At 41.9% G+C, this 27,742-nt stretch overlaps 1 protein-coding gene across 2 annotated transcripts in view; it reads right to left on the reverse strand.

The window, feature by feature from the left end:
- Positions 1-16,256: 16,256 nt before the first annotated feature.
- The window catches only part of TTK (TTK protein kinase), a 103,886-nt gene continuing 92,400 nt past the window's right edge, over positions 16,257-27,742 (reverse strand). For both annotated transcript variants that reach the window (XM_034766149.1, XM_034766150.1), the window contains exons 20-22: positions 27,271-27,361; positions 26,884-26,987; positions 16,257-17,057 (exon numbers count right to left, since the gene is read on the reverse strand). In XM_034766149.1, coding sequence (XP_034622040.1) covers positions 16,971-17,057; positions 26,884-26,987; positions 27,271-27,361 — 282 coding nt within the window. In that variant the 3' untranslated portion in view covers positions 16,257-16,970. The remainder of the gene's footprint in view (positions 17,058-26,883; positions 26,988-27,270; positions 27,362-27,742) is intronic.

Consider the following 27,742-nt stretch of genomic DNA (forward strand, 5'->3'; position numbering starts at 1 on the left):
AGCGACCCTATCCACAGCAACCACATACTGCTTACTCATTTCCATCGCTGCTATTTCCCTGGGCTTCTTCCTACCAGATCCTTTTATCCCCAGCTCTATCTCAGGGCCAGCATTCTCAGGTTCTTCTCTCTCGGCAATCCCAACTAGGTAAACTAAACCAGAAGTTATCTCCGGCTAATTGTCGAGCTCCTTTGGTCAGAGAGGAGCACTCTTCTTCCCTCCTCTGGTCCTAGCCAGGAACTGACCTGCTAGGGACCTGCAGGTACTGCTTCCAATCACATTGTGCCAACATTGAAAAAGGGAAAATGGGATGGCCTGGATAATTATAGACCTGTCAGTCTGACATCAATCTCAGGCAAAATAATGGAGCAGCTGATATGCGACTCTATTAATAAAGAATTAAAGGAGGGTAATATTGTGACACTACACCCCATATTCTTCATAGTAATATTATTATGAGCATGGCATAATTATGATGTATTTTATGCAAGATAAGGCACGTGAGATGTCATTGAAAAGGTTTCAGAGAAGCAGCCGTGTTAGTCTGTATCCGCAAAAAGAACAGGAGTACTTGTGGCACCTTAGAGACTAACAAATTTATTTGAGCATAAGCTTCCGTGAGCTACAGCCCACTTCTTCAGATACATAGAATGAAACATATAGTAAGGAGATATATATACATACAGAACATGAAAAGGTGGAAGTAGACATATCAACTTTCATGTAATTATTCCTGGGCAATGCCCACTAGGCAAAAGGCTCTCAGTCTAAATGATTGACTCCCCGCCCAAAGAAGACTCCTGAAAACACCTGAGGAACAAGGAGTGAACTGGGGGGAAGTGCTGGACCCTGGCTGAAGGAATGTTTAGCCTGTGAAAGGAACATCTGGGGTTTTTAAGTTGTAAGCAAGTGCAGCTGGCTCCTTAAGAATCTCTGCAGCCTGCTGGAATGATCATTTAGGGTGAGACTTTGCTATCATATCCAATCTCTTTAGTATATTAAGCTTTGATTGTGGTATTGTTTATTTGTTAGGTAACCTGCTTTGATCTGTTTGCTGTCCCTTATAATCACTTAAAATCTATCTTTAGTAGTTAATAAACTTGTTTTTGCTTTGTCTAAAACCAGCGTGTGGGAGTCGTAACTTGGGGCAGAAAGCTTTTACATATCCTTCTCCACATTGAGGGAGGGTGTGAATTTTATGAACTTATGCTGTACAGTTGTCTGTGTAGTGCAAGACGATATAATTTTGGGTTTACACTCTGGGAGGGGGAGTGTAAACCCAAGGTGCCTTAGGGACTGGGAGGTGCCCTAGCTGTGCCTTCCCATGCAGGGGCTGGTTAAAGAATCCATGTGTATGTAACTGCAGCTGGGTGTGTCCCTACCTGTATGTGTGCTGGAGCCTGGAAGAGGGCTTCGCAGGCTGGTCACAGCAGTACAGTGTAAAGGGGGCCCAGGGTGGTGGGTCAGGGGAGTTCTATGATACCCCAGTTCCAGGTGGCACACCAGGGGGAACTGGTCACAAGTATAATTAATGCCAATCAACATGGGTTTATGGAAAATAGATCCTGCCAAACTAACTTTATATCTTTTTTTGGTGAGATTACAAATTTAGTTGATAAAAGGTAATAATGTTTCTGTAATATACTTTGAATTGGTACAGTATGACTTTTTTATTAAAAAACTTCAATGGTATAAAAACTAACATGGTGCACACAAAATTAAATAGATTAAAAAACTGGCTAAACGGTAGGTTCTCAAATGTTATTGTAATGGGGAACGTTCACTGAACAGGTATGTTTCTAGTGGTGTCTAACAAGCATTGGTTCTTGGCTCTATATTATTGAACATTTTTATCCAGGACCTGGAAGAAAATATAAAATAATCACTGATAGAGTTTGCAGATGACACTAAAATTGGAGGAATGAAGGGGTCAGGTCATTGATACTGAGTGATCTGGATTGCATGGTAAAGTGGGCACAAGCAAAAGAGTAGTTTTAATATGACTAAATGTAAATGTATACATCTAGGAACAAAGAACGTGAGCCATATTTACAGGATGGGGGAAATCTATCCTGGGAAGCACTGACTCTTAAAAAGATTTGGGGGATAATCAGCATGAGCTCCCAGTGTGACACTGTGGACAAAAGGACTAATGCAATCATTGGATGCATAAACAGAGGAATCTCAAGTAGGAGCAGAGAAGTTATTTTACCTCTGTATTTAGCCATGGTGTGACTGCAGCTGGAATATTGTGTCCAATTAGAAAACATATCTTAAATTGATAGACTCAATCTGTTTAGCTTAACAAAGAGAAGGTCAAGGGGTGACTAGATTACAGTCTGTAAATGCCTACAAATATTGATAATGGATTCATTAATCTAGCAGTCAAAGGTATAACATGATCCAGTGGCTGGAAATTGAAGCTAGACAAATTCAGTCTGGAAATAAGGTGTAAAGTTTTAATAGTAAGGGTAATTAACTATTGGAGCAATTTACCAAGGGTCTCCACCACTGGCAATTTTTATACTAAGATCGGATGCTTTTCTAAAAGAAATGCTCTAGGAATTATTTTGGGGAAGTTCTATGTCCCCTGTTATACAGGAGATTAGCTAGATCACAATGGCCCTTGCAGTGTTGGAATCTGTGAATTTTATGCTGACTAATTTATGCTTCTTTTTGCAATTTCTAAGATGTTAAACAATAAAAAAGCCTACTTATGTTCCATCACCCAGGTACAGTCACCACAGTGTAAGACATATGCTTCTTTGTGGTTAAACCAGTATTACAGAATAACCGTTTCCAGCCAGACAGAAGCAAAGAGGTGTGACCAGAACTCCATCTAAATAAAGATAAACTTGAAAGTTCATATGTTGTTTATTCAAGTAATAATATTGAAGCCAAGGCAGATTTTTCCCTTTAACAATAAAAGCAGAAAAAGAAAATGAAGGGGAACCTCCCCCCCACAATCAATGCAACCTTAAGATTTTGAACTTAAAACAAAGGATTAGGAAAAGAGCTTTGATGCCTCATCACTAGATCACTCATATTTCATACACGTTAGGTATACGTTCAGTAGATACACAAACTCACCACAGAACGGGCTTCACTGAAGACTACTGACAATGCTAAGCATCCCTGGTGCAAAGAATTCAAGACAAGCCCTGTCTCATCTTAAGATAAGTTTATGCAAAATGCAAGTACTCCCATAGATAAAAATCAGAAGCTCTGTCTCTCTCATTGTTTCTTGCCTACGAATGAAGATTAAGAGTAGCCCTGTGACATAGAACTGCAGGGTGAATGTTCCACCAGGCACTTACTAGGAGACGTCCAACTGAGGAATCAAGATTTCTTAGAGTCTATTCAACAACTAGTGGACTAGATAAAGTCTAGACAGAGGACAGATTCTGTCTGTCACTGTGCAGGTAACACAATGATCTCAACACAATAAGGGGATGGGAATCAACTGATGCTTGGATAGGAAATGCCATTCTAGGCATCTAAAAACTGCTCTTATAATAGTAATAATTAATTTAAAAGTATACATCCTGGGATCTCAGATCAAGTGAACCACCTATATTATGATTCCAATCAGGAAATCACAAATTGAATGGTTCTACATTAGGCTATCATCATAACTTGGTTGGTATGTTATCACACAATCTTGCAAGGAGTGCTTACAGTGCATGGGTCACTGAACACTTACGATAATAACTCAAATGCAGAGGAAAGAGTATTTTGGTCTCTTTAAGAGTCAAAAATGAATTATTTACAGATTTCTCCAAGCTGCATGGAATCAGTCAACATTCCTTTGGCGGTATGCAATTGCTTAAAGCAATAGATCCTTTAAAAGAGGTAGTTAACACTGTAAGAGACAGCAGGTTGGTGACATTCTATCCCTTTCAATGTGAAAGGCCTTTCTTTGAGGTGGCCACTTTCCATCTGAGGCAGTAGGTTTCTCATTGGGAGGAAAGAATATTTCCAAACTGCTGAAAGCCAGAAGCTTGTGTATAAAAAATTCAGCCCTGGAAAGTCAAACAAAGGGGGGTGTCTATCTACCAGTTCTCCTTGTTTCACTTGTTAATGCTGCTCCACTTATTGGTAACACAACTGCACCTCATCACATATTAGTGCAAGAAAGGAACAGCTGATTTTAGTGCACTGACACACACACAGTCTCCCCTGGTATCAGGAGTAAGGACATGAAGCTAAATCTGCTTACCCACTAGTCTAATCCTAGGCAGTCTAATGAGCACAGTTGGGCCCCAATTGAGCCACCTGATTAGCCCAGTCACCTGATTGGCTGAGGGAGATGAGCAGACCTGTTCTTAAGACCAGCAGCAGTACAATGCTGGCAGTTCAAAACATTTGCTCATGGTTGCAATAGGTCTCGTGCCTGGTTGTTCCCAGTCCTGCTCCAGCCTCGGACCTAGATCTGCTCTGTTCCTGCCTTCATTCCAGGTAACCGGGCTCTCACCCTTAGGTCCGACTCCTGCCTTCAGCTCTGACATCTGGTCTCTGACTAATTTTGACCCTTGGGTTTGATTCCTGACTCTGACATCTGGCCTTTGACTCCAACTCTGACTCTGGGCTTCCATTCCTGGCTACCAACTGCTAGGTATGACTGCCCATGTCCCAGTCCCTGACACTTGGTGAATCAATGGGAAATTTTGGCATTTGTGTTCCTTGGTTAAGCAGCAGAGGGAGATTCTTCAGTGGGTCTGGTTGGCTTATCACGTATAGACTGATGCTGTGATGGTGCTATAGGGTAATTGTCTTGACAACAGGTTTTGATGATGCTGTCCTTGGTGTTAAGGAGATTAGGGTTGCTCTGAAGTGTCAGGGAGCTTCGGATTAGAACATAAGAATGGCCATACTGGGTCAGACCAAAGATCCATCCAACCCAGTATCCTGTCTACTGACAGTGGCCAAAGCCAGGTGCCCCAGAGGGAGTGAACCTAACAGGTAATGATCAAGTGATCTATCTTCTACCATCCATCTCCACCCTCTGACAAACAGAGGCTAGGGACACCATTCCTTACCCATCGTGGCTAATAGCCATTAATGGACTTAAACTCCATGCATTTATCTAGTTCTCTTTAAAACCCTGTTATAGTTCTAGCCTTCACAATCTCCTCAGGCAAAGATTGTTGCACCATTCCTTCAGGAAGCTTTAGTCAGTTGTCTGACAACAGCCTCAACATCATTCCTTAGGAGTAGGAAGTGCTAGTGGATGGAATGCAAAAATCTATTATCTAATAAATTTCTGTTAATAGCTTCTCTCTGAATTCATCACCAGTGCCCACCTGTGAAATTTGAAGGTGGTCCAATGCTGTTTCTGAAGACTCCAGGTCTAAGCCCTGCTTCCCCGCATCAGCTCAGGCTACCAGAAGGATTCTTCCCAATCTGTAGAAATACTCCAACACTCATTATTAACATTAAGACCACAAACTTGATATATTAGTTAACCTTAAGGCAGTTCCATGTCTAATTCTCCCTTTCGAGGAAAAAATTCAGTTACAAATTGCATTCCAACTGTATCAGAGAAGCCTAACAGTGACTATATCTGTGGATAATACAATATTGCTGCCAGGTAGAACTGAGCTAAAAGAAAGGCCAGAGTGTCTCAGCTGCAGCAAATAGTGAAATATCTTTGGTATTAGGGCTTGCACTGGGTCTAGGCCATGTTGGGCTGCCCAAATTAAGATCGCCAATGACCTCAGCATTGCCCTGGAATCATTTAGGGAACTGAGTGCTTTATCCATCTAGTTTCTGAAGAGCTCCATCCCTTCTGTGACGACTTGGGGAATCTGTTTGTACAACTTATGAATTTTGGTTGATGTTATCTTACAAAATGTTAGATCAGGAAATGCCTCCATGTAGATATAGAATCCATCCATCTGGTGCCTTGGGCATGTACCTACCCGACCAGGAACAATGCTGAGTGGTTAACCTTAATGACAGTTCTCTGAGCAAACTATGGGTATGCTAAGAATGTTGGCTGAAGATAGTTCCACCACCTTGTCTGCAGTGAGGGAGGGGAAGTGGAGAGTGCAAAATCCCCAAATAGGAGAAAGACAGAGGTGACTAGCAGTGGCTTAAAATGTCTTCCCAGGAGAAACCAAGGTAAAGATTTTAGGAAGGACAAAAAGCTTTGGGCAGGAGAAAGGAAGAAACTATCAGGCTTTCGTAATGCGGGACAGTTAAAATGAGAGACCAGCCAATGTCAGAAAGCTAGCCAACTGCGAGAAGGCACTCCTTGATTCTGTTTCATGAACTTCAGGGGAACGATCCCAGACACCAAAGAGGTGTCTGCCCAAGCTGAAATAATCCTCCAGAGTGGTGAGGAAATTGAGCTTGCAAAATGCAAACAGGTGTCTTAATTTTGTATGGATGTGTGTAATGTCATGTTAAGAAAGGAGAAAGTTGTGTCTAGAGTCCTATGCAAAGTCTACATCTGTTTGCTATCTTTACTGCATACTATACATCAGAAAGCTCACAACCTTCAGTGAAATTCGGGGGAATGTGCAAGAGCTCCCGAGGAGGCTTGGGGGAGATAGGAAATTGAATTGCAGGGGTTCCCAGTGCCAGGAGGGCTGTCAGACATGAGGTCTCCTCTTGGAATGCATGCCTAAAGGCCAAAGCCAGAGCCTAAACTCTGCCCAGCACCAGCAAGCTAAGCACACATGAGATTCAGCATTTGGATCCTCTCTCAGCAATCTGAAAAGTGTCCAGTAGGGGGATCTCAACCAGATCCATGACATCCTCGAAGGGCAGGCCTGTAATTGCCTGCACTTCCTTCAGAATATCAGATGCTTGCAACCAAGAGGTATGCTCTGCATCATAATTGCTGTGGCCATGGAATTGGCAGTCATACCTGATACATCTATAGCCACATGAAGTACCATCTTTGCTACCATCTGGCACGCTCTGATGGTCTCCTTAGTTCTTCTCTACGGTCCTCTGAGAGCTTGGAACAGAAGATACCCTCCCATGGAAAAAAATGAATTTTGCTAACAGAGCCTGGCAGTCTGCAATAAAAATTGGAAGGAGGCAGATGAATACACCTTATGACTGAAAAAGTCCTATTTCTTGTGGTCCTTATTTTTTGGTGTACCTGGTCTTTGCTTGGACTGTGGATACTACTAGAAATACTGGGGCTGGATGAGCATTAAAATGTTTAAGTTCTTGGCTGGCACTCGGTAACATTTTATACTTGCTTTGAAGTCAGGAGAAGTAAGGCTAGAATGTACCAGAGTGCTTTTGCTGGCTCCAGTATGCCCTCATTAAACAAAAGGGCAATTCTTGTTGGTGCTGAAGAGCACAGGTTTCAAGCTATTCCAAGGTTTCAGCTATTCTTGTGAGCAAGTCCTGGAAGGCCATGAAGTCACCAGTGTGAATGCCACATCAGGTGAAGATGAAGACTCATTTAGCAGGATAGGAGGTTGGTGCAATGTTGCCAGAACTGTCTCTATGGGCTTACGAGGGTCTTCCAAGTTCAGGTGTGGGGGCCCTGGCCACTAATGATCAAGATCTTCTCCTTTTTCTCAGTGTGGGGAACCGCTCCTAGACATGTGGGAAGGTGGACCCAGTAAGGTCAAGGAGGCAAGGGTATTGGCCAGACCTTTGCCAATCATATATTCAGTATGGGGAGTTTCCAGAACTCCCTCTAGGATCCCTTGCCAATCTGAGGGAAGAGGGGTCCCTACTCTGTAAGAGAGAGGGGAGTAGCTGAGAGACAGTGATAAGTACAACTCCTGAAATTGTGCTGCCATTAGATGCAGCCCTGGTACCGGGGGTGCCAGCATCTTGGTGGTGAAGCAAGGGGAGATGGTGGTTCCTTTATCAGCGTGTATCTCATTACTGGGATGGGTTTGCTTATCAGTGCTAATGTACTGGTACAGATCTTAACATCAAAGTTGGTATTGGCTCTGCTTTCTCCTGCAACGTTTTGGGTGTCGGCACCTTATCATCAGCCCTCATGGACAATGTAAACTTGTAAGGCTTGTATCTGGAGAAGTCCTTGTGAGAGGATCCCATGTGATGCTTAGAGCAGTGCTCATGTTCCGTGTACCCTGCTACTTGATGCCTTTTGAAGTAGAAGGCATAGGTGCCAACGTTGTCAGTGCTGAAATTGCCGACGTTAAGGGGGCCAGTCCAGTGCAGTGCAACTGCAGCATTGATTATCCTGGTGCTGGCACTCTTCTCCCTGTTGGAACTCAGGGTATGGCACCTGCTTGTTGGGGCACTTGCCATGGATAGCCAACTCAACTGAAACTTAACAGTTCCCATCTCTTCAGGATATGAAGCAACATTCATGGAATTGCTTAAGTAAATGTAATTTAAGCCTGGTCTCTCAAATTACTTTCAGGTACAGGATGAGGCGTGGCAGCTTGAGTATTTTTAGTCTTTTCCAAAGACAGAAGAGGCATCTGCTATGCCTGCCAATCTGGGGCATTAGACCACTGCACAATGAGTATGATAATGGTAGTGCAGAATGCCTCTTCCCACTGTACAGGGGGACTGAATTAGAAAGTAGAAAAAAGAATATGTAATACTTGAAAGAAGTTGGTAAGCACAGATGTAAAAAACTCAGAATGAGTAGCAGGTTCTCCTGCTAGTTGTCCAGGTTCCATCTTGCAGCCACAGGCAGTACAAGGCAACCTGAGAGGGTAGCAGCCAACTCCACTCTTTATGCTCCTGAATGGGAGAACAAGGCACAGTGGTCCCGAGGGACACGGCTACTCAGAAAATATTCCTCATAGGTGCACCTACATTGGGATCTAATGACATATACTCAAAAGATAGTTCAAGTTTGCTCTCCACACTGTGAGGCTTGCTTCCAAAATGAGAATGCACAGGTGTAGAGTGTAATTTCGGTTGGTTTTCAGCATATTTGTACTTACCTGCTGAGAAAGACATACAGATGCAGTCTAGGAATGGCAACAAATTTTGAAATGTATCAAGTGCATATTTCCACATTCTCAGAAGGAGTTTCTGGAGGCACAATTTCAGAAGTCTCATGCAGGGGATGATGCCAGCAATATTAGTCCTTGGAGACAATTGGCTACTAATGGCCACTGCCAAGAATGACATGCAATTAAGTTTTAGATATTTGCAAATTTTACCATGGTGGTAAAATTATGGCCAAAGCCACACTTGTTTTGACCCCTGGGTGAGCAATTATCTACCCTGGGTCCAAAAAGTTCTTGATTTTGAAAAACTGATGATATGAATACTTTCCCACAGCTGTCCAGTCACAAATTAATGTTTCCCTGGACAGAGCACTTATTAGCATGTTGCCCATGAATAGGTAGAGATGTATAATTTGCAATCTATGCCTTGCTCCGACTACCACCAACAATCTAAGTCTCTGGGTGCAGGGGGTAGATTAAGGGAAGAGGCTAGCGCAGAAGTTAAAACTCTCATACACAAATGTTGGTTTTGTCTTTGTCATGCTGAGAATTGTATTGGTTTGGGAGATATTTTTTTTAGCTTTGCTTGGGAGCTTTTGAGCCAATTTTTTTCCTCTGCTAAGGGGACAGTCCCTTCTTGAATACCTTTGGTGTTGGTAGTGACCAATGGATTGCTATACTGGCTTTGACAGTTAAGGTTTAAGGCCTCTTCAATCTCAACTAATTTCACTAGTGTTCCCCAAACAGCTCTTCAGCTGCAAGTTTGCATGCACAAGAATGACTAATTGCTATTTATGGGTGCTTACCCATTTGGCTACCTCATCATTTCCTTGGAGCCACTGATTTAGGAGTCATTGCTCTTGACACAAATCACATCAAGGATTTAACCCAGAACAGAACTAGACACCTCTCGCTCCAAAAATGGAACATACCCCTGGCTGACAAGCTATTTACTTGCCATCAAATAGGTTTTTCTCACCAAGTATAGGACATTATTTTTGTCTGAAGGGCTAGGGTTGAGGCTTTTGAGATATCTGTGTGGTACACCCCCCTGTTACAGCTATGGGGTCTTTTGGAAGGAAGCCCCTTCTGAAGGTATTGCCCATATCTTACACTGGTGGCGCTACTGCTGAACCAACCTGAGTTTCCCATACATACAAAAACCTCATAAACCTTTCAGTTCCTTACAAGCTGTTGGCTGTGTATGCTGTGAGAGTACTGCAGGCTTTTTTTTTTTTTTTTTGGGTGGTGGTGGTGGTGATGCATGTGTGGTGTCATCCATGGCTGTTTACAGGAGAGAGAGAGATCACACTGTTCAGCTTGGCCTGAGGACCATTCAATGGCAGAGGGATATCAGTACAAATACTTCAACTGTGGGAATAGCTTGCTAGATGTCCCTGGGAATCTAAAAGGTTGCTAAGCCTGCTCCCCCACATGTTCACTGACACCCAAATACTGTAGTACCAACCTAGTACCACCTAGGGCTTTACTCAGCAAATCAGAATAATTTTGAACATGGGCAGGGATTTCTCACTTACTCCTCTATAACCCTATGAAGGTGCAGCTTCATCGGGAGTGGAATCCTCATGTGCCTCTGTTGTGGTTACAGACTGCCTGGAGTGCTCCAAAGGCTTTGATGTGGAGCCAGCCTGTGGAGAAGGGGAGGGGTGGAGAGAAAGACCCCTTCCTGCTTTTCAGACTTAGCCCCTTTTCCTGGAAGAGTGAGGGTCTATGACCAATGATCCTCTGAGGCACAAATCCCATTCCACTGCTGTCTGAAGTCAGAGGCCCTTTGCCTGGCAGAGGGAGAGATTACGAGTCGAAAGCCAGACAGGCAATTCTCATTACACTACAACCCAAGGCAGGGCTGTGCAGGAGTAATAGGCTTCTCTGCAGGCCCAGACATGCTGAAGGGTGAGGTGAGTGAACCTGCTACAAAGCACTATGAGCACCTCTGTGCAAGAGAGGAGCCCCAGCAAACACTCCCTGGGAGAGAGGGGAGGGAAAAGAGAGGGTTTAGCTCCTGATTTGCTCACCACTTGTCCCTTCATATTAACTGCTACCTTGCAAAGGGGACACTTGCTCTTGCCATTTTAGGGACCCAGAGGCTCTGGCGTTTGAGGGGCAATACTTACCCCTAAAGCATCGTAAGAATCTCTCCATTCATCATGGAAGTAGGGGGAGCTCTGTAGGCACCCTGCTTCTTTTCCTAGGGAGCAGAGGATTATGGCAGGGAGGGGAGAATGGAAGACCGCTTTGAATCTTTTCAGGGATTTTGTCTCCAGTGCGGGTATGTTGTGGGATTTACCTATGAGGTGGCCAGTTAGTGCCCTCCCCAACCTTCAGTTCCCTTCCTGAAACACTCAGAAGCTCCAGACTGGCTTTTCTGTATTGGTGTTGCAACTGCTTGGGAAGGGGAAAGACCTGACTATGCCAGTCAAACTCTGAGTCCTATGCCCTGGCAGCTGTGAAGAGGTCAGGCAGAAGAGTCCTGGAAGGGAGACTCTGTAGGTGGTTGACACTACCATGGTCCCGAACACCCAATCCACGGGAGAAGGAAGAGGAAGAAAGATTGCAAGTCATTAATGCACAACAACAAATACAAATTAAAGTTATAAAACAAAAATGGTCAGGAGAAAGTGAATCGCCAAGTTGTTCCACTGCTGGAGATGGAAAAAAAAAAAAAAGTGGTGGCCCGTGCTGAAGCACAGAGCTCAGCCTAGAGCCTCCAACAATAACAGTAGGCAACAACACTGGCCCACATCCAATGAAAGAGAAGAGAAGCAACAGAAAGTGCTGCTGTGACTAGCAACTGTCCTTTCTATTTAAGTTTCACTTTGTCCTGGGATGTTTTCTGATAAGCAGCTTTGGTATTTCCACACAACACCAATATATCAGTGGAGAGGGCCACAATGAAACATGTCAAATTAGTACTTCTTCTCAATATAGACAAGGTTATGGGATTGCCTGTCAGTGCCTGGCTCTAGTGCACAGAGGGCTGGCTAGCACCAGTGCCTGAAAGCACAGTGAGCATGTTTAGGTTTTCAACCTGAGTCTCCTAAACCTTGAACAGACAGGGGAGTGAATTTAATAAGTCTCCATCTCAGGATATTTAAAGCTTCCAGAATCTGGTGGCAGTAAACTCGAACACAGGGGTTTACCAATCACCAAGGCCCAGCTAAATCCTTTGTGGCAAGACAGTTGGAATAAACATTTTAGGGAAAACAGATTAAAGTTTCCAGTTTTTCTTTTCATAAGACAAAAATGGTCATACTGGGTCAGACCAAAGGTCCATCCAGCCCAGTATCCTGTCTTCTGACAGTGGCCAATGCCAGATGCTTCAGAAGGAACGAACAGAACAAGTAATCATCAAGCAATCCATCCCGTTGCCCATTACAAGCTTCTGGCAAACACAGGCTAGACAGGGACAACATCCCTGCCCATCCTAGTTAATAACAACTGATGGATTGATCCTCTATGAACTTATCTAGTTCTTTTTTGAACCCTGTTATAGTATTGGCCTTCACAACATCCTCTGGCAAGGCGTTCCACAGGTGTTGGGTGACGAAACACTTCCTTTTGTTTTAAACTTGCTGCCTATTAATTTCATTTAGTGACTCCTAGTTCTTGTGTTATGAGGAGTAAATAACCCTTCCTTCCTTTCTCCACACCGGTTATGATTTTATAGACCTCTATCATATCCCCCCTTAGTATTCTCTTGTCCAAGCTGAAAAGTCCCAGTCTTATTAATTTCTCCACATATGGAAGCTGTTCCAAATCCCTAATAATTTTTGTTGCCCTTTTCTGTACCTTTTCCAATTCCAATATATCTTTTTTGAGATGGGACAACCAGATCTGCACGCAGTATTCAAGATGTGGGTCTACCACAGATAAATACAGAGGCAATATGATATTTTCTGTCTTATTATCTATCCCTTTCTTAATGATTCCCAACATTGTTAGCTTTTTTGATTACCACTGCACGTTGAGTGGATGTTTTCAGAGAACTGTCCACTATGACTCCAAGATCTCTTCCATGAGAGGTAACAGCTAATTTAGACCCCATCATTTTGTATGTATAGTTGGGATTCTGTTTTCCCATGTGCATTATTTTGCATATATCAGCATTGAATTTCATCTGCCATTTTGTTGCCCAGTCACCCAGTTTTGTTAGATTCCCTTTGTAACTCTTCACAGTCTGCTTTGGATTTAACTATCTTGAGTAGTTTTGTATTATATACAATTTTTGCCACCTCACTGTTTACCTTATTTCCAGATCACTTATGAATACATTGAACAGTACTGGTCTCAGTACAGACCCCGGGAGCCACCACTATTTACCTTAATCCATTCTGAAACCTGATTATTTATTCCTACCCTTTGTTTCCTATCTTTTAACCACTTACTGATCCATGAGACGACCTTCCCTCTTATCCCAAGACAGCTAACTTTGCTTAAGAGAATTTGGTGAAGGGGGAGGGATAGCTCAGTGGTTTGAGCATTGGCTTGCTAAACCCAGGGTTGTGAGTTCAATCCTTGAGGGGGCCATTTAGGGAATTGGGGATTGGTTCTGCTTCAGGCAGAGGGGTGGACTAGATGACCTCCTGAGGTCCCTTCCAACCCTGATATTCTAAGGATCTTATCAAAGGCTTTCTGAAAATCTAAATACACTGGATCACCATTGTCCACATGCTTGTTTACCCCCTCAAAGAATTCTAGTAGATTGGTGAGGCATGATTTCCCTTTACAAAAAACATGTTGACTCTTTTCCCCAACAAATCATGTTTATCTAGCTGTCTAACAATTCTGTTCTTTACCATAGTTTCAACCAAGTTGCCTGGTACTGAAGTTAGGCTTACCGGCCTGTAATTGCTGGGATGGTCTCTGGGGCCTTTTTTAAAAATTGGCATCACATTAGCTATTCTCCAGTCATCTGGTACAGAAGCTAATTTAAATGATCGGTTACATGCCACAGTTAGTACTTCTGCAATTTCACATTTCATGGTATTCACCTTCAGAACTCTTGAGTGAATACCATCTGGTCCTGGTGACTTATTACGGTTTAATTTATCAATTTGTTCCCAAACCTTCTCTAGTGACACCTCAATGTGGGAAAGTTCCTCAGATTCATCACCTAAGTAGAAAGGCTCAGGTTAGGGAATCTCCCTCACATCCTCAACCGTGCAGACGGATGCAAAGAATTCATTTAGTTTCTCCACAATGGTCTTATCCTCAAGTGCTCCTTTAGCATGTTGATTGTCCAATGGCCCACTGGCTGTTTAGTAGGCTTCCTGCTTCTGATGTACTTAATGTTTTTTGTGGTTACTTTTTGTCTTTGGCTAGCTATTCTTCAAATTCTTTTTAGCCTTCCTAATTATATTTTTACACTTCATTTGCCAGATCTTATGCTTCTTTCTATTTTCCTCAATAGGATTTAACTTCCACTTTTTAAAGGATGCCTTTTTGCCTCTTACTGCTTCTTTTACTTTGTTGTTTAGCAATGGTGGCACTTTTTTGGTCCTCTTACTATGTGTTTTTTAATTTGGGGTATACATTTAATTTGAGCCTCTATTATGATGTCTTTAAAAAGTTTCCATGCAGCTTGCAGGGATTTCACTTTTGGCACTGTACCTTTTAATTTGTTTAACTAACTTCCTCATTTTTTAGAGTTCTCCTTTCTGAAATTAAACATTACCTTGGTGATTAAATGCTACTGTGAAAATTCAAATCTATGCCTATACTATAATGAGATATAAATTAAAAGGAGGAATAACCGTGGGCTTTGTGCGGTATCTCATCTGGTTCCCACAGCAGTTACCCAGTCTGTAATTAAATTAAAGCTGACAATCTTAATGAAATGAATGATACTACTTGTTTTCCTGAGACTTCTCTCAGAAATGTAACTAATTTTAGCTACTGATGCAGAAGCAATCAGGGGAAGTGCCTCTAAACATTCTCTTTCACTGACTAGGGGATAGTACAGCCCTCAGTAGGGGAGGTAATCACTGTAGGACTTCCAGCCATTTGTACACTGGGAAACCTGACTCAAGAGTGGAAGTGGTACCTTTGGAGAAAAGGACACTAAAAGAGGACATGATGAATCACGTACATTGTATTAACAAAAATGCTTGTGCAAGAAGTTAAACTTCTAGTTTGCCAACTAGCTTTTAACAGCACAATTTTAAGGATGGCAAAACAATCTTCAAAATGATTTACTTTTAAAGCAAAAGGTAAATGACTACTTGCTAATCTGATTACTCTTGCTAATTTATTTAAGCATAACTAAAGTTCAATAAGTATTTAAAATTAACACGCTTCTAAATTACTGTTTAGAACAGTACTTATTAAAATCAGTGTAATAGAATAAAAGTATAAAAAAATCATGGCATAAACTTCCTCTTTATACACTATATTTCAGCTTTTTGTAATAGGTCTACCACCTTTAAAGCATCTTACGTGAAGTTCAGAACAGTACTTTAACTGAAGAGTTTTTTAAAACTAGTATTAAATTTTAGCCATTTTCTGAACATCACAAAAACTAGTTACCATATATACTCATTCATAAGCCGAATTTTTTAGTAAAAAAAAAAATAAAAAAATAAGAAGCACCAGAGAAGGGGGTCAGCTTATGAATGAGTATAGAAAGGGAGAGGTGGGACACAGCCGCTCCCTCTAACAGAGGGAGCAAGGAGAGGCAGCACAGCCAGCAGAGCCAGAAGGGAAGAGGTGGGGCCAGAGTCTCTCCGCTTCTGGCCACGCTGCTCTCCCCCCAGCCTCTGAAGCAGCTATAGCTCTGGGGCTGGCAGGCTGCGGCCACACCGCCCGCCCGCCGGAGCAGCTCCACCCAGGCCAGAGACATCCTCCCTGGCCCTCCCCAGATAAGATGGGAAGGGATGGGATGGGGAGAGTGTGGGGGTCCCAGCTGGGGTGGGGTCATGTGGGGGGGGTCACAGGGGTCACTCCCCTGACCCCCAGCTTCTCCCTCCAAAAAAATTTCCCCGTCAGTTGCTGTCCCAGCCTGCCAGGGTAAGCAGCTGGCGCGCCAGGACACTTTGTTTACTTAGGTTTACGTCCGTGCCTGTGGACGTTTGAGGTAAACAAATCATCTCGGCCCGCCAGCAGCTTATCCTGATGGCCCGGGAGCCAAAGTTTGCTGACCCCTGAATTATAGGGTCAGCTTATGAACAGGTCATAAAAAATTTTCATTTTTATTTATCCATCTTGGGGGGAGGGTCAGCTTATAAACGAACCGGCTTATGATAGAGTATATACGGTAAGTATTTTTCTAAGCATATTTTACATCTTGGAAAAAAAGTAGCAAGTAGAAAATTGAATTTACAAGGAACAATTTTTATACAGTGTAAGCCACTTTATTTACATTGTTCTTCAGAGTTTTATCAATACTTCCAGTGTCATTTATCATCCAATGACAACTGAAAATCTCAAAGCCAGGATGTTAGATTTCCATTTATCAACAAACAATGCTGTGTTTTAGCACTTTAACATTAACAATATTACATAAGTGTTTGTTTTCCAAAGTCTAAGACAATCCACTGGACTTAATAAAAGTCACTGATATTGACGGTAAAGAACGAAACTGTAGAATATACTTTCCAAATGATACTTGCAAGGACTCTGTCAGGTACTTTAGATCCATAGTTTGGGTTTTATAGAAATCTAAAAATCCAGCCTCTTTTTTTTTTTTAAAGTTTCTTCAAAAAGTTGTTTTTTATTTAGACATACTCACACAAGTATTTGCAATCCAAATATTATAGCCTTGTGCCAGTCCCAGGACCTAAAGTGTGACAGACTAGCTCATTTTCATTATTTAACCAGTGACATTCAAATGGTAAACAGACAGCAGATGGTAAAGAGTATATTAGATTTTTTAAATTCTGTATTAATAATCTATGGCATCATTCACAACAGAGATAATTACATTTACTTTAAAAATAGGATCTTTATGCTGTCCGTGTCCTTTTTTTAAAAGAGCAGATCAATATATATTTTTATCAAAATTATTTTACACATTTCTAGTAAATCATGCATTACTGCACATCATTTCTTTGTCCGTGTTTGATTGCCAGGTTTTGTAAATGCAGATACATCAAGACTTTCACCACTGTTGCACTGTTCATATAAAGTCTGAAATTTAAAAAGATAAAGGGTTAGAAATAGTCATTCCAAGAATTACTTATTCAAATGATGTCTGTTTGTAACAAATGATGGTATAGTGTACAAAATTGTTTCAATAGACCGTAATGAGTACCATCTAAACCCAGAACTAAAATTTTAGATATATGCAAATATGAGGAAATTAATAGGAAGACAGGGTAAAGCAATACTAGCATTAAATGCAGTTTAGTGTCCAGATGGTGAAAAACATACAAAGCAAGACCACTAAGAAAAAAATATGAACATTTTGAGCAATGCAGGCAGAGGAGGGACTGAAAATCACCAAGATCTAAATTACACCAGTACCAGTATGGAAGGATGAAGGTATTTGCACCCAGTTCCTTCTCCCACTCCTCTATACAAGTAGGTATAGTTCCATAGAGGAAATGGAAAAAAATTATTTGGCCATTGAGGCATCTTGGGTGGGTGTCCATATTGACATTGCCACATCACAGGATAAAATTAGTGCGGTAAGAGAAATTTGTTAATGTCAAATGTCTGCCATCCATATGGACAAAATAGGTCTGACTAATAGAGATTATATCTAGGCAAGGAAGACCTATGGAGAAGCTAAGATATGTAACGACTCTGTTCTGGCCTAGCTGCCACAGAAGTGCATGAGGGATAGAATGAAACAGTTACTTGCACAGTAACTCTGGTTCTTCGAGATATGTTGTCCATATTTTATTTTTATACTTTACACCCACACTGTTGGGTGAACCTGTTGGGCTGTACCCGTTGAGGCAACACATCCTCACACACCTCTAACCGATGGCATTAAGGGCAGCGCTGCCCTAATTACCCTTTAGTTCTTTTGCCATATGGAATCCTGATGTTAATAGACTCCAAGTAATGAGGATAGAAAGCACGTCATGGAACAGACATACAAACACCACATATTCATCACAATTATTATACAGGTAAGTAACTTTGAGTGATTGTCCATCTATATATTCCACTGCTGGTGACTTCCAAGCAGTGACCCTTGCCGGAGGTGTGTACCAGGAATCTAGTGAACACAGAACTGTCCTGCCAAGTTTGTATCATTTCTGGATTCCCTTACTATGCCACAGTGTTGTGTCAACATGTAGCTGGAAAAAAGTCATTTTACACAGGTCCATAATTGGTAGATTTCTGAAAGAGGCTACAGAAGTAGACAGAGTCCTTGTGGAATGTCCAGTTAATCTTGAAGGTGGGTGGGTGTTAGGAGTTGGCTGATTGGATCTCCTCTTGTACTGGACTCTATTAGCAATTCTTTGTGATGAAACAGCCTCACCTTTAACTCCTTCTGCTTATGTTTGTCTGAGATTTCCTAATGTGCTCAGTCCTTTCTTAATAAAAACAAATTGCTCCATGTACAACTAAGAAATGCAATTTTTCTTCACCTTTGAGGTGTATTATTTGGTTCAAATGACATTCAAAACTGCTTTAGGTAAGAATGAGGTGTGGTTTCAGGATAACTAGTCATTAGGGAAAATCATGTATGGTGGGTCTGCCATTAGAGCCTGTAAGTCCATCATTCTTCCGGTCGACGTTACTACCACCAAAGAAGGATGTTTTTGATAAAGAGGTGAAACAGAGTATGGAGCGAGGGGCTGAAAGGGTAAAACCAGAGGACATAGTAGAATCAAATTTTAAGTTCTCAGGAGGCACATATTCCTTTTCTAAAGTGAAGACTTATCAGACATTTTAGAAACCTTGCTACCTTTGGGTGAGAAAAAGTAGAAAACTGCTGTATGACAGGCAAAAAGCTGCCTCAAAGAGCTCAGAGACAGGTGTGAGTTCTTGAGCTGTAGAAAGTAATCTAGGACTGAGATGTGAGACTGATGGAGACAAATAATGTTGATGGCACCTATATTAAGAATCTCTTTCATTTGGAGAGGTAAGTGGATTCTGTGTAGTCTCTCTGATAAAATCAGCTATTCAGCATCCTTGTTGTCAGATGGAGTGTCGTGGGATCTGGATACAGGATCTGTCCTTAACTCAGATATTACATCCAAGAGCAGAGGTAAGGTTATTTGGTGGCTGAACTAAACCTTTGGAGATCTGCATACTAAATTGCCTTGGCCAAGTGGGGGATATCATAATTAAACGTGGCTATATTCTGCTTGATTTTCCTTAGAATTCTTGGTATCATGGCCATTGGGAGATACACATATAATAGTATCCAAGAGCCATAAGGTTTAGAATTGGATCTTGGGCCATCCCCCCCGGAGCAGAATCAATGACATCTCATGGTTTCCCTAGCGCAGTGGTTCCCGAACTGGGGTTCGCAAAATGTTTCAGGGGGTTATTGGGGAAAAAATTCTCCAATGGCGGACAGCGCTGTCCTAGGGACCCCGGGCAACATGGGACCAGCAGCCCGGAGCCCCTGGACTTCCAAGAATTAAGCAGATCAATGCAAGCATATCTATCGCACTGAGGAGATTTAAACTTCAAGCCTCCTTATAAGAAATGGAAAGGGAGGTGTCTATTTTTTGCTGTTTTTAAAATTAAATAGGCAGCTAGTATTTTTAAAATTATTATGAAGAATAAGTTTAAGCTTTGTTGTAATGTGTGTTGTTTGCCTGAACTGCTCAAGACCTGAATGCTTGTGTCAGAGGAACTCTTTGAGTTGGCTTCTTAGATACCTTCATGCTATTTCACATCTGATACTTCTTGATGAAACATAGAAGCCTTGTCTTATAACAAGCTTATTCAAAGTGATACAAGCTACAAAAGTGAGATCTTGGAAGAGTACTGCTGTTTTCATAATGTAATAAAAATAGTGTAATGATAAATAATAATTAATAATAGTGTGTAATAAGCATGTCATAAAAACGAATTTTATATTTCCAAGATCACTGCTTTTATAATTTATACTCAGGTAAAAGAAAATCCCTGGAAATATTCATTTTTAGGAGGGGGTTTGCGAGACTTGACATTTTGGTGAAAGGGGTTCATAGGTTGTTAAAGTTTGGGAACCACTGCCCTAGTGGAACAGATCTACAGAGGGAAAACCCCATCTTGAGAAAATGAAGTGAATCACCTTTTATCTGAATTCCCTGCTGAGGTTATCCACTAGTAAATTGTGAATCCCTGGAAAGAGACTCTGTTAAAAATATTTTAAAAAGATATATATATATATATATATATAGAGAGAGAGAGGTGTGTGTGTGTGTGTGTGTATATATATATATATATATGGAGATATACCTATCTCATAGAACTGGAAGGGACCCCGAAAGGTCATAGAGTCTAGCCCCCTTCCTTCACTAGCAGGACCAAGTTCTGATTTTGCCCCAGATCCGTAAGTGGCCCCCTCAAGGACTGAACTCACAACCCTGGGTTTCGCAGGCCAATGCTCAAACCACTGAGCTATCCCTCCCCCTCATGATGTTAAGGAATGCAGAAATTCCAAAGTTATACTGCCTCCCAACACAGTAGAGAGGATCTGGCTCATCCCTGCTTGTTTAGGTAAAATATAACAGTTGTGTTGGTCATTACTTGAACAGAGAGGCCTTTGATCTTTGCCAGAAAGACTTCACAAATTTGATGGATAGCTCTCAACTCCAGTATGTTTATGTGAAGTGATGTTTCTTGAGGTGACCCAATGCCCTGAGTTCGCACATTGTCTATATGGCCTACTCATTCTAGGGAAGATGCACCCATCACACGATCTTAGAGGGAAGGGGACTCCTTTGCAGGCTCTCTCTGGATCTATTATTTCAGAGATAGTAAAACTATCAATGGAACATGCCCCTAAAATTCCTGGCAAGTGACCTGTACCCAACACAGTGCAAAGGAAGGTAAAAACCCAAGTTCACTGCCAATCTGACCTGGCAGAAGATTCTTTCTCAACCCTATCTATGGCGATCAGACCCTGAGCATGTGAGCAAGACCAAGCCAGGTAAAGCACAAGAGAGAATACTCAGTGCCACCTCAGAGCTCTGGTTTTCCACATCCAATGTCCCATCTCCACCTGAGGCCATCTCTGATGCTTCAGGAAAAGGAAATGAAAAAGACACCCCTAAATACACTGGGGGGGAAAAAAATCCCTCTGTGACACTTGTAGGTGGCCAGCTGAAACCCTGAAGCATAGGCTTTTAGGGAACATAAGAGATAAACCAGAAGTGAGCCCCATAGCTGTTGAGGTGCTGGAGGTGCCCAGGGCCTCGTAGGTGCTCTCTCTGATGAGCTCGATGGGGAACTCCTCTTTCTCTGAGTGTCCCATTTCGGGGAAGTCATGTCTCACTTCCTTGAAGCTTTGGAAGGCTGAGCATTGCCATTGTTAGAAGTTTTACTGCTCTGTGACTGTTGATGTTTTCTCCTGAGGAGACTAGTGGGACTTTTCCATCAAAAACATTTTAAGGGGGAGATCCCTCACCTTTAAATTGCTACAGTGAGCAAATTTCTGGGGGATATGAGTTTCCCCCAGGCAATGGACACAAGATGAGACCGGTATCGCCTTGTGGCAAGAGTCGCATCTCTTAATACCAGGTGAGCCTGGCATTATGTCCATTAATTTTTCCCAATTGGGAAGGGAAATGAAAAAAAAATATAGAAACTGGTTAAAGGACATTCTCTCTCTACTACTAAGCTAAGGAACCAAAAGGAATTTTTTTTTTTTAAATAACTGGCTAAGTAAAGTCTAATTAAAACAATCTAAGAGCTATAACACTAAAAACAGTATGTAAACTATTTTCTTTTCTAAAGATTTCACTGGTCTACAATTTTTGAGAAGTAGTCTGCTTCAGAGATAAAATGTGCTATTTATTATGTATTTTGATGTGCTGAATTCAAATATGACAATTAAAACAACTGATTGGCTACTGTTTCTACGACATTTAAGTTTTTACATTTTATGTCTATGTATATTGTGTAGATAGTAGAGTTTTAATCATAAATTGTAAACCTAGGTCTTTTCATGTGTTTATGGTTGCTTTACATGATAATATTTCACCTGTCCTGTTTATGTAACACTTTAAAAATCACCAAAAGGGTTCTATAAATAAAATTGATTATGAAACAAAAGGCAAAAAACTATTATGTACATAGTTTAGTCCTATTCAGTGTCTACTCGACGCTTCTTGGCTTGTCTCTTGTATTCATTAAATGGAGCATCTCTTGTCACTGTCCAGCAATAGTCTGCAAGCATTGATGGGCTCCATTTGCCCTGATAGCGTTTCTCCATTGTTGCAATGTCCTGGTGAAATCGCTCGCCGTGCTCGTCGCTCACTGCTCCGCAGTTTGGTGGAAAAAAATCTAGATGAGAGTGCAAAAAATGTATCTTTAGTGACATGTTGCAACCAAGGCTTTTGTATGCCTTGAGGAGGTTTTCCACCAACAACCTGTAGTTGTCTGCCTTGTTGTTTCAGAGAAAATTTATTGCCACTAACTGGAAGGCTTTCCATGCCATCTTTTCCTTGCCACGCAGTGCATGGTCAAATGCATCATCTCAAAGAAGTTCACGAATCTGAGGACCAACAAAGACACCTTCCTTTATCTTAGCTTCACTTAACCTTGGAAATTTTCCACGGAGGTACTTGAAAGCTGCTTGTGTTTTGTCAATGGCCTTGACAAAGTTCTTCATCAGACCCAGCTTGATGTGTAAGGGTGGTAACAAAATCTTCCTTGATTCAACAAGTGGTGGATGCTGAACACTTTTCCTCCCAGGCTCCAATGACTGTCGGAGTGGCCAATCTTTCTTGATGTAGTGGGAATCTCTTGCACGACTATCCCATTCGCAGAGAAAACAGCAGTACTTTGTGTATCCAGTCTGCAGACCAAGCAAGAGAGCAACAACCTTCAAATCGCCACAAAGCTGCCACTGATGTTGGTCATAGTTTATGCACCTCAAAAGTTGTTTCATATCGTCTTAGGTTTCCTTCATATGGACTGCATGACCAACTGGAATTGATGGCAAAACATTGCCATTATGCAGTAAAACAGCTTTAAGACTCGTCTTCGATGAATCAGTGAACAGTCTCCACTCATCTGGATCGTGAACGATGTTGAGAGCTGCCATCACACCATCGATGTTGTTGCAGGCTACAAGATCACCTTCCATGAAAAAGAATGGGACAAGATCCTTTTGACGGTCATGGAACATGGAAACCCTAACATCACCTGCCAGGAGATTCCACTGCTGTAGTCTGGAGCCCAACAGCTCTGCCTTATTCTTGGGTAGTTCCAAATCCCTGACAAGGTCATTCAGTTCACCTTGTGTTATGAGGTGTGGTTCAGAGGAGGAGGATGGGAGAAAATGTGGGTCCTATGACATTGATGGTTCAGGACCAGAAGTTTCATCCTCTTCCCCGTCTGACTCAAGTGAGAATGATTCTGGTGCATCAGGAACCGGCAGTCCTTCTCCGTGGGGTACTGGGCGTATAACTGATGGAATGTTTGGATAATGCACAGTCCACTTCTTGTTCTTTGACACACCTTTCCCAACTGGAGGCACCATGCAGAAGTAACAATTGCTGGTATGATCTGTTGGCTCTCTCCAAATCATTGGCACTGCAAAAGGCATAGATTTCCTTTTCCTGTTCAACCACTGGCGAAGATTTGTTGCACAAGTGTTGCAGCATATGTGTGGGGCCCACCTCTTGTCCTGATCTCCAATTTTGCAGCCAAAATAAAGGTGATAGGCTCTCTTAACCATAGTGGTTATACTGCGCTTTTGTGATGCAAAAGTCACTTCACCACAAACATAGCAGAAGTTATCTGCACTGTTCACACAAGTACGAGGCATCTCTGCTCACTTTGGCTAAACAGAAATGTGTCCCTTTGCAAAATCAAACACTGACAAATAATAGAGCACGACACTGTATTATTTCTAGAGCTGATATAGGGCAACTTGTTCAGCAGAGTGATGTAAGCTTCGTTATGATTGCATCATCCATGACTTCTAGGAATAATATGATGCAATTCATATCATGTATGACGCAATATCAGCTTCAGATTGCATCATTCATTGTTTTGCCTAAAAAGCAAGTACTGTCCAAACCCAGTCATAGATTTATTCATAGATCCAGTCAAAGATGTATTTTAGTCATTTCTGGTTTAAAGTGAGATCCCTTCCCTTTATAACTCACTTATCCTCCGCCATTCCCAAGTCAAGGGTCGTATATACTGACCCAATAGCATATCTTGAAAACTAGAGCCAATCAACAATTTTAAGCATCATTTTCGTTCTCAGTGACCCAGAATTAGTAAAGTTTGACTACGTTTATTTCAGAAGCATTTTGGCTGTAGAGCAGTGTTTATTGACGAGGCAGCACTGCCACTGGGCTCTGTCTGCAGCCCAGGATGGTTGAGAAAGAACTGAAAGGGTCGGGTTGTGCTTGCGCTACATGAAGCGTCAATGGCCAGCTACTGCGCATGCGCGCCCCAACCGAGCACTGCTACCTAAAATCTCTGATCTCCAGCACAGGGACACAAAGTGGGAGAAGAAACTTTTTTTTGTAACAAGTTACACTCTTGGCACTGAATGAGTCGAGATTGATGTTGGTATTGAGGTTGATAGCAATCAAAGGATCTGTACCGTATGATAGGATATTGCCAGAGACTATAGCAGAGCCATAGGCATAGTTGTAATCTGCACTGATGTTATTGATACCAGCGAGTCCAGTGCATAAACTTCTGAAGAGAAACATCTTAAGATGAAATTATTGTACTCAATATATCTTTTTAGAAACAGATTTACAAACAGCATGTCAGTAATGTGCCCTTCACCCAGACAAGTTAGGCATCTTGTATGGCCATTTAATAGCATTACTGCCTCACATGATGTACAATTCTTAAATCCTTGTACTCAGTCATGATGAGACTGCAGCAGGATAAAGAACCTTACAGGAAAGAAAAGGAAAGTTTCCAAACCAAGAAATGGAAATGCTATAAAACATTTCTATCACTAAATCCAATCTAGGTACTAATCAACTAATTATTTATAAGAATTTACACATAAAAAGAGACTACATGATGTACAAAGAACCTTTGTGTGAAACCTCTGACTAGAAGCTATGGGTTGTGAGAAGGAACTATGGGGTGGTTGGGGCCATGAGGACATTCAGAGCGCATGTGCTGCCCCAACACATATGGCTGATCAAAGACTCCAGCCTGAGTGCACTGGGCACACGTGCCCCAGCAGTGGTATTTACATAGATAATTACACAAAGAAATGATAGTGATCACAGTGCTGCTCAGTCTGAACTATTCTGAACAGCTTCTTATACCTTCCTGTCCAAAAGGGAGGTGGGGGGCATTGTCACAAAGGGCCATGCTGGCCTCTAGAGGCGGGCCAAAGGATGTAGAATTGAAAGCCATTGCCAAATCTCTTCTAGTGGATCCTGGAAGTCAAACAGAGTTTATAGAGCCTAAGGTGGCTCTTGGACAGGGTGAACGGAAATTTGGGATTAGCACATCACATTTCTACCATCTTCCCAATAGGAGGATGGATAGGCTGTATCAGCTCTGTGGGGCTGCCTTGGCAAACAACAGGGAGCTCTGTCTCATGAACATTTCTGTTAGTGGATATTTTAAAGATTTGCCATACGTGAGAAACAAGTAACCATCACCCACCCTTTACAGGGTTTTTGCAATATGGGAAAGTGCAGTACAGCTGGCTAGTTTGGATCTACTTCCAGCCCACCTTCTCAGGCGGACTCCAACTGAATTGGGGAGTGGGTGGGGTTGAGAGAAGGATTAGGCTCCCCCTGGCCCATAAGGCATTGGAAAAAGTCCCTCAAGACAAAGGAAGAGGGAGATGGCCTGCTGGGAAATAGAAGATCTCTTTGGTAGATTTTATTTTTTGGCGGGAAGATGAGAAGATTCTTTGTGGAAAAAGAGAAGCGTAGGAAGGCCAGGGCTCCTGATTGAAGTGATTCCCTATTGGGAGGGAAGGAGGTTCCCCCTGCCAACCTCCCAGAGACAGAGTGTATTCCCTACCTCTATCGTTGTCTTGTAAGCCTCAGACTGGATCTAAGCCCTCCTGGAGACCCTCTCGGATATCTGTGAGGTGTTGGGAGCAGTCAGCCATCAAACTGGGGTGGAGTGCTAATAAAGCATAGAACAGTCGCCCAGTTCAAAGGCACTCCCAACCCTGTTCAAGACTGGCTGTGGAGTGGGGCAGATTGGCAGAATGGACCCACTGTGTAAGCCTGCAGGGAGAGGCAAAGGAGGTACATTTTAAGCTGCTCTTCCCTATCTTTTTCTAGAATGTCATCTGGGGCTCTTCTGAGGCCTGGAAGAAAGGTGACACCTTGGCAGAGGGGTACTAGCTGCTTCCATAGATAGAGAGGAATAGCTGGGAAAGCATGCCTCAACACCAGGAGGAGGAAAAACAGCAGAAATAAAACCCTGCATCTGAACTGGGTCCCTGATGGACATGAAGATTTGCTCATTCATCCATATTGATTGCAGGAAAGTGCTGCAGTGCTAGCCCACTTCACAGCGGCTTGTTACTTTTGGTCAGGGCAGAACAACAAGACATGGGCTGTGTCAGAGAGGAGAGAGAGAGAAAGGAAAACAGTCAGCACAGGAAAACTAGGGAGAAACATTTATTGTGCAAGGCAAGGAGATGAGAAAAAATCCTGTTACCACCACCACTCTAACTCCCACCACTCAAGGATCATGAGAAATGGTAATTTACTAATCTGCAAGTTTCATGACAGTATTGCACAAGTCCTCTATATCGGGGGATAAAGTTTTGAAATACTTACTCCTATTAGCTTTGTGATGCACACACTTATTTTAACTAAACTGATTATATTTTAAAGAAATGTGAACATTATATTGGTATAAAAACTGTACTCACTCTAGCAGCTCTAGAAATAGAGTTAGGAGAATTCAGACCAATAAGTTGGCCAAGGATGCGCTTCATTTCTTCTGTTGTTCCTTTTGTATTCAGACCACCTACGGCTATTCAAAAATAGTTATTTTGAAACCCGCATTCTAAGTGTAATTTACAAAATGTATACAATCAGTCTTTTATTTTGAATATATAAGAATTTCAGAATTAAGATACCGGAGCCCTTGCCAACACATACACAAGTGTAACAGAAACACTTATGCATAACACCAATAACTGGAGAATGCACACAAAAAAGGCATTCCTCTTTAAAATCAAAATAAATTTAAAGAAATCTAGAAAATGTTCGCTAATTTATTGTGATATAACTTTAATATAAAATGTAAAAATTACCTGTCTGTGGATAGGTTTGAATGTGCACATATGGATGAGTCAACAATTCAGAAATTGATATTCTTTGTTTAGGGTTCCTTATTAAACAGCACTACAAAACAAAAAGATTGAAAAAGTAGGTTGAGCGGGTGAATAACTGAAGCTTTGTTTTCTACAGTTAAATACACATGCTCAATTTCCTGAATCATTACAGTTATCCTGGTATCCATGTACAAATCTGTAACTTATAAAACTTGTTTTGGTAGGATAATATCAAATTGGCTATATCTGTTGAACTGGAAGGAAGCTGTAACACATGTATGGATCCTCATCTCTTAAAACCAAGATGCCTAGAAATCCCCCTCTTCACAGAACAGAAACTGAAATACTCCTGTAATATCACTCCTCTATAGGCAAGAGGAGTAAGGCTCTCCTGTTGTAAATGCCAAAGTAGTCTGACATAGTTTAATTAGGGATAGAACTGGGAAAAATA

The sequence above is a fragment of the Trachemys scripta genome, chromosome 3 (genome assembly GCF_013100865.1).
Source record: "Trachemys scripta elegans isolate TJP31775 chromosome 3, CAS_Tse_1.0, whole genome shotgun sequence".
Lineage (NCBI taxonomy): Eukaryota > Metazoa > Chordata > Testudines > Emydidae > Trachemys > Trachemys scripta.